Raw genomic sequence first — 16,074 nt, forward strand, 5'->3', positions numbered from 1 at the left:
AGAATATATAAAAAACATGTCTATGCTCAAAATACCAAACAGATCACCCATTCTAGCCATGCCTCATACCCCTCTATTTCAGCCCTGTTGAAGCTGATTCTGTTTTCTGACACTTTGTGAGTTCCCTGACACACAGGGGAAACATATGTATATAAAATATACAAAATTGCATTTGCAGGACACCCTAAATTCTCAATATAGAAGTTAACAAACAGAACATTCAGTCAAGTTTCAGTGAAGTGTCTTGAGTTAAGTGCAGCCGTGGTTCCAACATTAAACAAATCATTTGAACTTCACCACAAACACACAGGCTAATGGTGAGCTTCCTGTGAGGAAGCCATCCAAAAAAGGCCTGGTTCTAAAAAAAACACAATGTCCCCATGGGAGGCCAGCATACTTCTACAGAGATATCAACGGTGCATATGTTGACATACGTAGGGTCATATGCGTCTAACCATGTCCTGTACCCGCTGAGTCGTTGAACATTAGGAATAAACATATTATATGTCATACAGTTCAAAAGAGAGCATGTGATGTCACTGAAATATGACTGACCTGTCAAATACATGCTCTCTGGATCTGAGCAGCTCAAATTGTCAAAGGCCAGTGAAACTGTATCCATGTGACATAACCCAGGCCTGGCATACAGTGCGTTAGAAAGTACAAAATAAAAAGAGGAAACTCTCACATTACAAGAATATTATAAAATGTATTTAGTGCAAAATCACACATTATTTTTGCTTCTTCTTAATATGCCATGAAATAAAGCAGTGCTACACCCTTGTCTCGTGGAATATAGTAATTAAAGTATTATGCAATGGCACAGGAATGAATTCTGCCTTGGGATGTGAGAATGCATAAATCTGTGCAGGTCATGAAAGTCACATGCAGAGTGATGTATGACTGCGTCTGGTGAAGACACGCTGGCCAAGCTTCAAGTTTGAGAAGTGGCGTGTCAGCACATCTACTGTATGTAACCTAAGAATGAATCAGGACTCATGTGTGGATGCAAATGCAACACAGATGCCAAAACAAGAACACATCACTCCTCCCTCTTTTTTGTCCTCTCTCTTAAAGTCTGAGTCAACTTGACTGGCCTCAAAGATGGAGACCACCAGCAGCCCCACCATGAGCTGCCAATCCTTCCTCCCTCTCTCCCTTCACCGAGCCGAGGCAGAAGACCTCGCCTCACCGCTCTACTCGTTTGACTCTCAGGAGCCATGTGAGGAACACGAAGAGAGCCTGACCATGTTCTGTTTGGATGACCTGGAGCCTTTATGTGAACACGCTGCAGCTGTGAGCCACGCAGGACACAGAGTTTACCTCCTGACTGAGGCTGCTACTGACTGCAAGGTAGGAGTCAGGTGTCAGGCCAGCAACTCATTTTAACTGCCTTGAAGACATCAATGTTATAGCTGTAGTGGGTATTTCACCTCTTGTAAAAAGTATTTCTAGCGTAAAAGGCCTCTTACCCCTCAAAACAAAGCAGATTCTTCATGTGACACAATCTCATGTTTATTTGTCGTGAGCTGCTTAACAAAAACATATTTCCCTCCTCAAATTGTTTCATTTATACCTGTGTAGAGGGCTAGTTTCAGTATTCATTATTTTTCACAAGAAAAGATACATTGGAATAGGCAAATAAGAATATTTATTTGTAGGGAAATATGTTTTTGAATCCCTCCTATCAATCTAATCATCTTTTGATTCTGAGGTTGGTATTGCAATTGCCATGAGGTAATCACCGAAGTGAAAGGCCTGAAATAGGTCTCTTTATTCCTCCACTGAAAGCAATAAAGCATCACGCTGAAGGATTGGATACACAGCAGCTGGCAGGAAATCGCTGGGGTCCTCGTGGACACTTCAGCAGGGCAGATGATTGCCGTTAAGAGTGCTTGAATTCAGGACTTCCAGTTAAGATCGCCCTGCTGCCACAAAGCCAGACAACACAGTGGTGCAAAGACGTCAAATAACAACAGCGCTCTCGAAGGCTCAGGCTCTTCTTAGATTGGAAATGTATTTTTTCCAAGATGAAGGGTGCCCCCTCATGACTGTCTCATACTTTTTCATCAACATGCTTCCTGTGACCTCTCAGCAAATGGATAGCAAGGAGGCAGTCAAGCATTTTTCCTTCTCTGTAAATATTTATTTTCCTGCCCAAACAGATGCCACCTGTTAATCCAAGATTAGTTTACACAGGCAGAATTTAGAGTGAGGTTTAGAGAGGCATCCAGCTGAAAGTGAAGCCGGTAATTGCTGTTGCTATCATCGTGTCTGAAATGAATGTTTGGGTCTCATTAGACAGGCAATTTGAACCACACAGACACAAATACTCAACCTAAATCGCGGAGAGTGGATGTACTCTTTGAAATTCCTGTGAAGTCAGTGGTGTATATTCAGAAATGGCTGATTTATTCATACTGATGCCCCAAAGAATAAGCAGCAATTTAACTAATCTTAACTACCTATTAGACAATTGGCAGTTTCAAACATAGAACAATAGTGTGATCACATTTTGTTTAAATATAAAATGTCCTTCACATCCAAATGAATGCAGCCTGATTACTTACCATGTTTTATTGAGATATCTCACACAGTAAAATGTTTTATTCTATAAACTCAAGGTAAAAATGTGTGCATCAATCTGCAAACTGAAGCTGTCATAGAAGTGAACTTTACTCAAATAAATAAGTAGTAACTGCGCTTAAGAACGTGTTTCTCCTTTCGACCACTAGGAGGAGTTGAAAACATCTCTAAATGGACTGAAGAAGAGGAGGGTGCAATTTGAGAAAGTCACACAGAACTGTGAACATGCATCCAGACATAACCAGGTAGAGCTGCAACTAGAGAAACAATCAGAAAAGTTCCGGTGCTAAGTTTATGATTGGTTCACTGCTTTAGGGCCTCCTCTGTTTTCCTCACACATGCCTTTCCTTTTCCACCCCACCTTCCCAGGCTGAGGCCGACCTCACAGAGGAGCACATGAAGAAGGAGTTTGAGAGCCTTCACCAGTTTTTGAGAGAGCAGGAAGCAGCCAGGCTACTCGTCCTCAGGGAGGAACAGAAGGAGAAAAGGAGAGAGGCAGAGAAACAGGTAGACGAAATGAATCAGCTGATAACATCTCTGGAGGAGAAGGTACAACTGGTGGAAGAGGAGCTCGATGCAGGAGGAGAAGGGTCTGGATTTTTAAAGGTAACACACAATCATATGTTTCACAAAAAGTATATAAATGTCAGTTGTCTGTATTTTAAACAGTAACCTTGAACAGCAATACCAAGACACAATGAATAGGTATGTGACATTTCAGGGTATTTTTCACCACAATCACATACAAATGAAATGGTACAACTGTATTTTAATGTTTATGTATTGTACTGCAGTACCTGTACAGGTGACAGGGAACCACAGAAGGTTTGCAGACCTCTGATAGATGTGACCAAACACCTGGGAAACCTCCAGTATGCTGAATGGGAGAAGATGAAACACATTGCCCCCTACAGTCAGTTTCCTTATATTTACAGTGTGTGTATGTGATTACTTCCTGCTCCCTTCTTCAGTACCCTCTGTCTGACCCCCCGTTGTGTCTTCCAGCTCCTGTGACCCTTGACCCCAGGACAGCAGGCCAGTCTCTGAGGGTGTCTCCCGGGTTAAACAGTGTCCATATCACCCCTGGACCTTCACAGTGTCTGGATGTCCCAGCTGACCCAGAAAGTGTCCACCCTCATTCCTGCATCATGGCGAGAGAGGGCTTTGACTCAGGAGTGCACTGTTGGGATATTGAGGTATTCAAATCCTGAGTCTGAGAATTATACTGTAACTATGAGTAATAATTATTGGGCAATAAGACCTCAGAAAATAGTATCAGTACACATGATTTATAGGTTGCTCTTTAATGGTAAAGGTACTATAGGTTCATATATTTTAGGTATGCTATTTTGTTATTACATACTGTCACTGAAAGTGAAATTAGTGTTTGATATCCTATCTCATCTTTAACAGTAGGAGTGTCACTATTTACAGGTATTGACAATAACCTTAATATTCAAAAAGTGTAATATTGATAGCATGTTAATAATAAACACACTGTAATATCCTGAAAAATAATTCAGCTCCTCTTAAAACATTTAAATGTTCTATCTGGCCTCTCCCATAAAGCAAGCACACCAATAATATTGTTACGATAATAGTGCAATGAGAGTCTGATATCATTGCATTCCGATTACCAAAAATACATTATGCCATTAAAATATTGTCAATATCCCATATGTTGATTTATTACACAAATACTGATGGGGGTTTCAGCCTCAGGAATACAGTACACATAACTTCACCGTCCTTCACAACCTGCAACCTTTGTCTGTCAATGAATACATTTCAAAATCCTCCCCCTAACCTACAAAGCCAACAACCAAGCCCCCTCCTACCTCACTGACCTGCTCCACCCCCACACCCCTTCCCACAGCCTTCTCTCATCAGAAGCCAACTCCTGTCTATCCCCACACAAACCAAGCACCAAACCTGGGGACAGAGCATTCTCCACTGTGCCCCCACCCTCTGGAACTCACTCCCACAAAACAATCATAGACAGTACTACCCTCCCCACCTTCAAAACACCAGCCGAGTCTCACATGTATAGACTCCTTTCTGTACATGTATCTCTGAGCTGCCAGGCTATGATATCCATCATGGTATTTAACCTTGTTCCTCATTGTTTTCAACAGGTTGGTGACACCAACAGTTGGGCAGTCGGTGTGGCTGCTCACTCAGTGTCCAGAGGTGCAGATATTATGGCCTGTCCCGAGGCAGGACTCTGGTGTATCAGCCTGCGGGAAGGAGAGTACCTGGCTCTGACCGCTCCCACTCAGAAACTCAACCCACAACACCTCTCTAAGCTGCGTGTGAGGCTGGACTGGGATGAAGGGACGCTTGCATTCTTGAACACTGATACTGAAACACATATGTTCACGTTTAAACATCGCTTTACTGAAAAGGTGTACCCATACTTTGAGAGTACAGCGTTGTATGGGGGATTTTCAGTGTTGGCACAGAGAGTGAAGGTCAGCCTGGGGTCAGATGATGTCCCTGAAGAGGACACTGCTATCCTTGAGGAGGATCAGGTGATAACAAATGACTCCTGGAAACAGGGAGACATTAACGCTCTTTCAACAAAAAACAACGGCAAGAAGAGTGAACGTCTGAATGAAGGCAAGAAATCCAAACCTCAGGGGGGCACCTTGAAGAACCAGATCATTAAAACAAAACCCGCTGAGCTAAAGTCAAAAGATAACAACACCAAAAACCAGAGCAGCAAACCCAGGTTCAGCGTGACCTACCATGTGTCACTGAACAGAGCCCTAAACATCATCAACAATGAGTCTGACAGTCACAAACAAATCCAGATGAATCATGTTGATCATTTGGTTAATCATGCGTGTGTTAAATAACAAGAGCCCACAGCCGTAATGAATTACAATGCCATGATTACCATTCGTACTAATGTTATTCTTGGTTTTAAGTTATGCTAGAAGCTTGCCTCCAGGATTGGAAATTACACTCAGTGGTTGCCGTGTTTTCAGACAGTCATGTTCCCGAGAGGGTGAATCCTGAGGATCCCTTGACTTCTCATTAGAGCCGACAAGAGGTTGACATTTGTATTTTCTTTCAAATGTCCCAACTAGTGGATGTATTGCCATTTGGTACGTACAATCGTGTATTTGCCAGACGGAAACGTTATTCATTTGATGATTCCTGGACGCATTTAGCCTCGTGTGGCCGATATTTCAATTTGTCCAGTATTTTGGTTTATTAACAAATATCTGCAAAATGAATACCTCTATGGTTCTCATCACTTGGACTCTGTGTTTGGTGCTTATAGCCAATGTTACTTCACCGTCAGCTGCTAGAATAGGTGTGCTCTTAGTCTGGTTTGAAATACATTATGAGTTGATTATATTTAATGTTGTTTTATATTGTGTGAAAATATATATTTGCTGTGAGCTCATCAGTATTTTACCTTCTGGAATTGATTTACATGCCAACAACAGAAGATAAAAAAGAAGTTTTACAAATCTGAAAGTTGAATTTTTCCAGTCTTGTCACAGTTTTTGGGATGATATGTGTAAAACTCTTCATATTGTCTTCTGTTCAAATGCGATCCAAAAAACTGTATTAAATGTGTTGTTTTTCAAAATATGTGTTTTTATTTAATTGCAGAAAATAAAAAGCATCACAATCAGATATTTACATCAGTATTTACCATAGATATTTACAGACGTGTTTGTGCCTGTAAATAGGTCCCTATGTTTCCCTTCTCTCTATTTACACTTTAAAATATGAACATTATCTTCTTTGACAGCCTCTTCTGTCTCAGAGACACGCCGTCCCCCTCCATGATGGATTTATATAGTTCCTCAGTAACAGCCTCGTAGCACCCAGCCCGACTGTTCAGAAAATACATCTTCTCACTCTCGTCTTGTGGCTCGTAACCTTCCTTCTGCAGCCGTGTTTTCTGGATTTTAAAGGTACCTGAGGACAAAAATGAAAACGTAACTTCAGTGTGACTTTGTGAATGTGTGTGTTTGCGTGTCCTTGCATCAATGACTCACCTGTAGTGTCAACAGATGGCATAAGTCGCAGGAAGACGGGCCGTGCGTAGGGCGGCAGGGCTTTCTGTACAGCGATGAAGAACGCATCGAGGTCAAACTGGCCTCCTGTGTGTGCTATTGCTGCCATACCCGCCTTCCCCTCCACTCCTGCATGCAGACAGACAAGTGAGGTCATAAACAGGAGACTATAGGATGTAACACACAGCATTAAGCCCTTAATCTTAGTCTTGCATTCATGTGTGAATGTTTCTTCCCGTCCTGAGACTGTCTGGTCTCACCTGGTACAGCAGCTCCATAGACGGCTACAGCAGTGTGTCCCAGCAGGCGGCTGAGGACCCCCTCCACCTCTGTGGTGGAAACGTTCTCCCCTCGCCAACGAAATGTGTCGCCGCTGCGGTCCCTGAAATATATGTAGCCGTATTCATCCATCACCAGCATGTCACCTAAAGATAAGGGACAGAGAGACAGAAAACAAGGACAGCCAGAGAGAGAAAACAGACAAGAGACAAACATAAAAATAGTTATCATCCCTGTAGGGCATCACAGAGTATCAGACAAAGACAACGTAAAGTCTGTATTGATGATGACTCATCAGTACAGGTTTGACTTTGATCTGATCGGATGATGATTCATTTGGCTCCTTAGGCCACAGTGTGTAACACCCTGAGTGTGTCTGTGGGTGTATGTAGTTCAGTGTGTTTCCTTGGGCAAGAATCGTCATTTAAAGTGTAGTGTATCTATTGATCATCATTTGTTGTGGCTTTGTGCAATGGGTTTCCAGTCCTCAATCACAGACAGGGAATCACTAACAATTACATTTATATTTAAAGTCGCCAATCCAGCGGTGTGATACTGTAAGTGTTCAGACTGTGGGAGGAAACATGTATGAACCCAGACGGTCCATCATCATTACAGCCCAGTCAAGCTTTCCGAACAGACATGGGCTGATATGGAACAATGACCAGTAAACGTTTGGGCTTTTTAAACTGGGTGCAGGTTTTTCTTGCTGCACACCTATTCTCCCAAACTGTAGGGGGCAACATATCGAGAACTCATGTTTGGTTTTGTTGAAGAGTTTAATTTAGAAAATGATATCTGAAGAGGAGCGACTGCGTTTCGATTTTACTGCTGTGACAGAACAGAAAGAGGACATGAAACGAGGGCTATATTTGTGTAAGATAGGTTTCGTATAGCGGAGCCTCACTTCCTGCCACACTGCTTATATATCTCAATTTCGACCATCTGCATTCACTTAGTTAGAAAGTGCAAAAACCCGCCGCACAGGACCCCCATAAAGGGTTGCACTTGATGGTTTTACATCACCTTGTGACCACTTGGGACCCTCGCAGATGTGTAAAGCATAGTCAACAAGCTTTGATCCGACTGTGTTCTAAAGAGACACAACAAAACACACCTGAGACATAAGCAGAATCCCCCATCTTGAAGACATTGTGAGCTATTTTCTTCTTGGTGGACTCCTCATCCCATAGCCGTCAAACCTCCGGAGAGGATCAGTGTCGGTGATCCGTCCGACTAACATGCCCAGCTCACCTGCAGAAAACAGAGACATGGGAGAGGAAATAAAACATTTTGAAACATGTGTGGCTTTGTGTCTGCACTAAGCTGTGTGTAAGTGTGTGTGTGTTCTCACCAGGCAGACATGGAATACAGAGTCCTTGTGAATCCCTGAGCAGCTCTCCGCTCACCTCCTGCATCCTGACCAGCCTGATGGGGTAAAAGCTCGGGAGGATGCGACTGTTGAAGCCGCACGCCCCCACCTGAACATGAAGGACATGACGTGAGACAGGATGCAGTTTGGAAAAATCCTACACTCTACCTTTAAGACGTCCAAAACACACACCTGTCCGTCTATGTTCAGGAGGCTGCAGTTGCACTCTGTGGCGCCGTAAAATTCCCCAACCGCCTGATTCTGAATCTCTTGACAAACTCCTCCCACACAGTAGGACGGAGGCCATTACCGATGGCAACACGCACCCGGTGATGTGCCTCTGATGAACGGACCGGTTGGGCCAACAGGTAACGACAAATCTCGCCTATGTATTGAATTACCTTGACAAAAAATAGATTTGTTTTAATAAGTTGGACAGTCTTTGTTGATCATTTATCTTGTTGGCAGTGTGTACTCACAGTGCAGTTGTGTTTGACACAGTCCTCCCAGAAGCGACTGGCTGAGAACTTTCTTCTGATTACAACAGTCAAACCAAAAAGCAAACACTGGCCGACACCCATGATGGTACCTGTATTTCCCATAACACATTAAGTGAAATGCACACAAAAAGTAGGAAAATATGATGATTATGGTCAACTAAGGCCCAATCAGACAGAACGCATTTGAAAGATCGGGTCAAATCTTATTTGATTGATTTTGATGAGAGAGAAACGCCTTGCTCGGTTATTTTCCTGTGCTGAGCGTTTAGCATTTGCAGTAGCACCCTGGACGCCTCGAGTTAAAAAAACTTCACTGAGCGGGTAAAAACGCAAAATGTTGTTGGCGTCCCATTGTCCAATCAGGACCATGGGAAGTAGGCATTCTGTTGTGGCGATGACAACAAGTGTTTTTAGTTAATCCAACATTAGCACATTTTCATGTAGCCACTGTAAGCTGCAAGACATATTGAACAAGTGTAGCCTCACCTAATTTCTAACATACAGGCTATTTGTTTAGCTAAGCGACTAACTAACATTCTTTTCACCCCGTGTTGGTGAAAGAGGATTTGCAGAGACTAAAAACGAACAGCTGATTCGGTGGATGCCATCAAAACGCACTCTGTCTAATCGACACCTACACTTGATCAATATGTTACAATGGATCTTAGTCAATAAAAAGCTAAATAAATTACAATAGGATTTGTATTTTTTTGTTATATGATGATGCAACAGGGACATAAGGATACAGTACAACAACTTGAATACCAGCTAGTGTTAGGGTTTAGTCAAACAAGAAGAATGATAGCAGATTATTTGCTGTTATTTGTGACGGGTGTGGTAATGTTTCACTAATGAGAGTATAACATACTGTAATTAAACATGATTATCACCAGCAGAGAAGCATTATGGTACAAATGGGTTGATGTTATACTTTGACAGTGAAATAGTCTAGGACCTGGGTTAGATATGTATGCACTTAATTTAGGAGAGAATATCTCAATTGTTCTAGACTAATATGACCCCACTGAACAACTTGGGATGTGTGCCAAAATCTCTATCCGGGACGAAAAGCCCCAAAATTACCACGCCCTTTTTTAAATGACCACGCCCCTTTTCATCGGAAGTGCTACTTCCGATATAGCTGTATCTTCTAAACCGTTTGAGCTACAGATTTTATGAGGTGCTCAAAATGTTCAGAATGGCCATATCTAGGGGGAGGGGGGTATTATAAATTCTAATTTGATATTTTACGAGAACATTCGGTCCACTTATTACCATACAACTACCCAAGTACTGGAAATTGAGTTATCCTCTCATGAATGATGTGCATACATGCCTATCTTAACTTAGGTCTTCTACTAATTAATATAACCATTGAATTATATAAAACTAACTGCTTTTTGTTTATTCATAGCACCAGTGCTAAAAGCTGGAGAGAGTATGAGAGAAAGACTTATCCATCCAGTTTAACAGAGATAATATCTCACTGAAGTAGAGCGAAATGGTAAGACAAGCTTTAATTTTTTTATTTACCTACCTCTTCTTTCTGTGGGTATGCCAAGTAGTATATTGTATGGTGATACTGATAACCCATGCCATCAATAATTTTAAACATGTTTCTTTTATTTTCAGGATGTGGTACCGCTCGCTGCTCCTTCTGCTACACCTAAGCCGATCAAGCCGATCGATCTCGAGGAGTGCATCCTATGCCAGAAGAAGAACCGATCTGAGTACCTCTCTAGTGGTGAAATCGGCAGGGGTTATATTGTTTCGCTTGCCAAACAAACAGAGAGTAATGACACTCGAGCTGCTAGGGTTCTTCGACTGACCGTGCAAGAGCAGGGTATCATGAAATACCACACCTCATCTTGCTACAGAAGTTTTCAAAGGGATATGGCTAAGACTGACAGCATAACCCAACCACTAGAACAATCAGAACCATCTCGCATGAGATCACCAACTCTGCGTTCTTCTTGGTTGACAAAGATGGTTACTTGGGGAAGAGTGCCAAATCACAACTTGGGACTGAGCTGCTGAAGTTGTGCCCACTAATAGATCAAAAAGGTCCAGAAACATCCCCACAAACCCACGCCATCATTATCGACTTCATGGCCTTGGTGAGAAAGGTCCCCTTAAAGAAGCTTGATCCGCCCGTCAAAACATTCCATGACTTTGCTATTGCCTTGACATCTATGGTCACCAAAGCTGGGCACAACTGTGATGAGATCCACATCGTTTTCGACACTTACAGAGAGGATAGCATCAAGAATGGAGAGAGGGAGAGAAGAGGGAAGTCAAAGGAAATGGTTGTCCTTGATGTGATATCACCGAACTAAAATGTCCCAGTGGTGTTAGAGAACTTCTGGTCGTCTTCCATCAGCAAAACTGCTTTCCAGGCATTCTATGTTGAGTGGCTCACCACCAATTACCAAGGTACCAAACCTCTATACCTTGGTATATCACCACAGGCATGGACGGTGTCAGCTGGGTGTGCTTCTCCATTCCCTCGGCTCAACTGCACACACGAGGAAGCTGACGACAGGATGATGTTCCATGTGCAGGACATTCTAAGCCACCGTCAGGACCTACATCCATTACGCTGTCATCAGGTGACACAGATGTCTTTGTGTGCCTGTTATACCACATCACAGTCAATTGGAGAGATCTTGGTCTCAAAGAGCTCTGGCTCGTCCGCAACTCAGGAGTGAGAAGATCAATATTACCACTCCACGATATCTGCTTAGCGCTGGGAGACGAGCTCACAAAGTGTCTCCCAGCACTCCATGCGCTGACTGGGTGCGATACAACCAGCAAGATATCAACTAAACTTGCAGCCCTGAATGCTGTCCGCAAACCAGAAAATTCCTCTCTGATCCTGAATTTCGACAGTCCACAGCTAACAGAAAATGCAATACAGCTGGCAGAGACATTCTTGGTCAAGTGTCTCAAACCATCAACAGACCTGAAGACATTTGACGACCTGCGACTCGCTGCATTTGATAGCAATGCCCTCAAGATGGACTTCGAGAGAACCACTTGCACATCAACTAATGCAAGAAAACATATCCATAGAGGGTATCACCAACAGCAGCTGTGGGTCCAAGCCCCATTTAGAGACGCCACCCTCGATTATGAATGCCGAGAATTATGGTTTTGTAAGATTGGGTAGTTCATTAATCCCTGAGTTTGTGATCTCAAAACCCGAAGGCCTGCCAGATCCCTGCACATGTGGCAAGTGTGCTCCCAAGAATGGGTATCCCTGCAGGGTAGCTGGGATCAAGTGTTGCAATACGGCAAATGCAAGGGAGGTGATTGTTGTAAAAACCCTATCACTGAATGAGCACTGCTCATCATCCTCATACGGGGACCTGGACTCTGTTGTCTTACTCTTCATGTTCCTCACCCTGGTTTACGTGACACATAAACAGTACTAATGTGGTGTTAAATAAGTATTGTTGGCTGTTGGGTAATTTATTTAAGCTCTCTACATGACACAAATGTTATAACTTTGCTCTAAGTCCAGAAAGTTTAAATTAATAAATATAATGGCCATTCCAGTGTGTATAGGTAGTTGTATGTAAGTTGACCTATTAACGGTTTTTAGCCATTTCTAGTAAAATATGAACATTTTGAGGACCTCAAAAGCAGTCTTGTTAGTTTATAATTCAATGGTTATATTAATTAGTAGAAGACCTAAGTTAAGATAGGCATGTATGCACATAATTCATGAGAGGATAACTCAATTTCCAGTACTTGGGTAGTTGTATGGTAATAAGTGGACCGAATGTTCCCGTAAAATATCAAATTAGAAATTTCTAATACCCCCCTCCCCCTAGATATGGCCATTCTGAACATTTTGAGCTCCTCATAAAATCTGTAGCTCAAACGGTTTAGAAGATACAGCTATATCGGAAGTAGCACTTCCGATGAATAGGGGCGTGGTCATTTAAAAAAGGGCGTGGTAATTTTGGGGCTTTTCGTCCCGGATAGAGATTTTGGCACACATCCCAAGTTGTTCAGTGGGGTCATATTAGTCTAAAACAGTTGAGATATTCTCTCCTAAATGAAGTGCATACATATCTAACCCAGGTCCTCTACTAAAATACATCAGGGATGATGACAGGCTTTTTTTTTTATAAGGGTTCATCTAAAACACTTCTTTTTTTATAACGCATTTTAAAGAGACACAATGTGTATAATATGAGGAGCATACTGGCTGAGAGAGTGAGGCCTACCTGCAGAGTGATACAGGGGAAGGCAGTTGTAGATGACATCATCATGACGTAAGCCAAATGAGTGGAAACCAAAGGCAGCGATGCGAAAATACCTGAAGAGAATGATGGAATAAACTGACTGACGAACATCTTCACCAAACCGATCCTTATGGTCCTGATTTTAATTCAAACACTTAAATATTGTATATCTGAATGTATTATTACATTAAGCTATCCTATAGTTTCCAAATAGACAATAATCAATGAGATTCTTGGTTGTAAATCAGTCATAAGATGCTATATTGTCTTTGGTGAATTTATGATAGATAAATAAAAAATATAATTATATCATATCAAAGAAAAAATTATAAGAATCAAAGAAAAATAGTGCAATGATTGTGAGCCAATCATGAGTTGAAGCAATTTGGCCCAGTTGTCCTGTAGGGTTTCCTAAAGCTTGCTAATGCAAGTGTTATTAAAAAATGTGCTTTAGAGATTTGTTTCATTTTCTTTCCCTTCATAAACATAAATGCATCATCCGTTGAGATGAGATCACAGATAAACTCACCGACTGTGCACCACCACAGCAGCCTTAGGCATTCCTGTTGTACCAGAAGTGTAGATGTAAAAAAGTTTGTCTGCATGGAGAGTTAGAAAACATAGGGGAAACAAATTAAGTTTTGCAAAGCTGAATTGTTTTAGGGAATGTTCCAAAGAAAACAGTCTTTTGTCTATTTGCCAATGTTTGACGTGTGTGGTATGCATCCCAGAATCCCCATCATTCCTTAACATGTTGATGTCTCTCCTTCCAGATCCTGTGCATGTCTGACAAGCAAAGACTTGAAGAGTATGCACCTAGGAATGTCATGTGATGGCAAAGGTAATAACAGTACAGATCATCAAATTAATAAAAGGTGAATACTCAGATATATCACATAATATTCTAAATTAAGTGAGGAAGGAAGTTTACATATAGTATACCATATAAAAACACCTTTAAATGCATTTAATTGGTGTGTCACGTGTGACAGTGTCAGTATTTCCATGATGTGAGTTGGTGGGTCTGTTTTAGTCGTGCTTAAGAGCACGCTCCTATCTGGCAGGGAGCATATCACTCGTAGCAGGCAAAGACTTGCTGAAGAAAAGTAGTAACATAAGTAAATGATATGGCAACAGTCATACCAGAAACCTCCATGCACAAACACTCAGCAGAGCCTCACCGTTGAAGTCCTTCCTGAGTGTGTAGCGGGGCGGGTGTTTGGGAAAACCCTCCAGCAGGGCGTCCAGGCTCTGAGCGCCGCACAGCTCCTCTTCATCGACCTGCTCACCACTGCTGAACAAAACCATGTGGGGCTGCAGAGACCCCCGCACCTCCAACACCGCTTGGAGACAATACAAAGTCACATGTTACAAATGTGTCTGAAGAGGATCAGCCGGTCAATATCTATCCAGCTGAAAACTATGTTAAGAAAGGATTTAAGAGAGGCATTCTGTTATGGCATGTCCATAAACAGTTTTTGTTGTGTGCATTTATTTTGGATTTGGTCAAATGTTGAGATTTTCCGGCAACACTGAAGATATTGATCTTGAGCTTTTTTTTGCTTTGGATGAATGTATTGTTTTGTCTCCTCTCTCCTGGTAAGCTCTGTCCTAATACACAGAAAAAAAACTCAACAAGTGTAATCTTGTTGTAACGGACAAGTTCCTTATCCATTAGGCCTAGGGGAAATTCACAGGAAGACCATGATGTATTGCCTTTAGCAACGATTTGAAATAATACTTCATTTCAATCAAACGTTGAGTATTTTAAAATTAGTGCAATAAACAGTGTGTTCCTTTTTTTTTTAAATATAGAACTTATTTATTTATATAGTTGTATTCATGTGGCCTGATGTCTTTTAAAGAGATATATCAAGGTCACTTGGACTGGATTTGTTTGTAAATGCACTTTATTATAGGAAATAAAACACCATAAAAAGCTATACCTTCTCTCATCTCTGTCCCGAATACCATTGCCCGAGCACCAGACACGCCAACACAGTGCAGCAGCGAGTGCAGTCGGAGGTTGTGGTTTATGAGAGCGGCCTCTACGCCGACCATAGCCAGACCCAACCATAGAGCCACCACTGAAGGCTGGCTCTCCATGTACAGGGCTACCACGTCTCCCTCGGCCCACCCCTGAGCCAGGGCCCAGTGAGCCACAGCATGGCACCGCTCCTGCAGGTCCCTGAAACTCCAAACCTGGAATAAAGAAATATGGAAATGCAGTAACAGTCTGTGATTCTATTTGACGATTGATGATTCTCAGTGAAAATGCTGATGCTGTTAAAGCTGCATTTATATGTAATCTGCGTTTATTCCTCACCTCTCCTGTAGCCTCATAGATCAAAGCAGGTTTGTCTGGGTGCTGTGTAACCATACGTGCAAAAAGGGCAGGGATGGTGCTTCTATTTCTCAGATTACGGTACATGGAAAACCTCACTCGCAGTATCACAACCAGACACCTTTTAAATAATGAAGAGAAGAAAAGGGAGGAATAAAAGGAAGTTAGAAATAGCAATGAAGTTGGGGAAGATAAGTAACACGTGCATTTTCACTCAAACTCCTTACATTAGGTCTCTTTTGATGGTGCATATAGCTATATATATGAACTTCCAGGAGCCCCTCCAGACCAAGCACAGCCCCAGCCCTGCCAAAAGGCTGCACAGCCAGGGGAGGGAGAGCAGTCTGACATCCCAAAACACACTGAGACACGCTGTTACACCACTCAGCAGATGCATGGTGCTACCTGTGAGCATGTAAACAGGGACATAATTCACAAAAACAATCACGATAGAATTCAAGTTTGAGAGAGAGCAAGGCTTACCTGTTTAATCCTGCTGCACTAAGAAATCAGTAGCAAAACGCTCCTTCATATGTCCAAATGTGTCAGTAAACTTGACTTTTTCCCCACAAGAGTTGTCAGAAGTAGTCTGCAATAGTCGAGGTGACGAGGCTCACTGGAGCTGACAGCAGAGCAGGTTACAACTCATAAACCGCTGCGTCACTGCTTGCCTCGTTGCTCCCTGCGGTGTGAATCATCCCCC

At 42.3% G+C, this 16,074-nt stretch overlaps 1 protein-coding gene and 1 pseudogene across 1 annotated transcript; one reads left to right on the forward strand and one right to left on the reverse strand.

The window, feature by feature from the left end:
* The first annotated feature begins 1,118 nt into the window (after positions 1-1,118).
* LOC117455159 (E3 ubiquitin-protein ligase TRIM35-like) lies at positions 1,119-5,738 on the forward strand. Its single transcript, XM_034094554.1, has 7 exons — positions 1,119-1,353; positions 2,736-2,831; positions 2,956-3,192; positions 3,269-3,291; positions 3,381-3,499; positions 3,592-3,782; positions 4,722-5,738. The coding sequence occupies exons 1-7, from the start codon at positions 1,129-1,131 to the stop codon at positions 5,442-5,444; spliced, it is 1,614 nt and encodes a 537-aa protein (XP_033950445.1). The 5' UTR covers positions 1,119-1,128; the 3' UTR covers positions 5,445-5,738.
* Positions 5,739-6,235: 497 nt separating this feature from the next.
* Positions 6,236-15,942, reverse strand: LOC117465764 (long-chain fatty acid transport protein 1-like; annotated as a pseudogene).
* Between the last annotated feature and the right edge of the window lie 132 nt (positions 15,943-16,074).

This window comes from Pseudochaenichthys georgianus, chromosome 1 (genome assembly GCF_902827115.2).
Source record: "Pseudochaenichthys georgianus chromosome 1, fPseGeo1.2, whole genome shotgun sequence".
Classification (NCBI taxonomy): domain Eukaryota; kingdom Metazoa; phylum Chordata; class Actinopteri; order Perciformes; family Channichthyidae; genus Pseudochaenichthys; species Pseudochaenichthys georgianus.

Excerpts from the sequence above, each read along its gene's own strand:
- LOC117455159 (XM_034094554.1), top strand. The coding sequence starts at position 1,129 with ATGAGCTGCCAATCCTTCCTCCCTCTCTCCCTTCACCGAGCCGAGGCA. Across the intron at positions 2,832-2,955 it reads ATGCATCCAGACATAACCAG|GCTGAGGCCGACCTCACAGA; the intron begins GTAGAGCTGCAA and ends CCACCTTCCCAG. Across the intron at positions 3,500-3,591 it reads GAAACACATTGCCCCCTACA|CTCCTGTGACCCTTGACCCC; the intron begins GTCAGTTTCCTT and ends TGTGTCTTCCAG.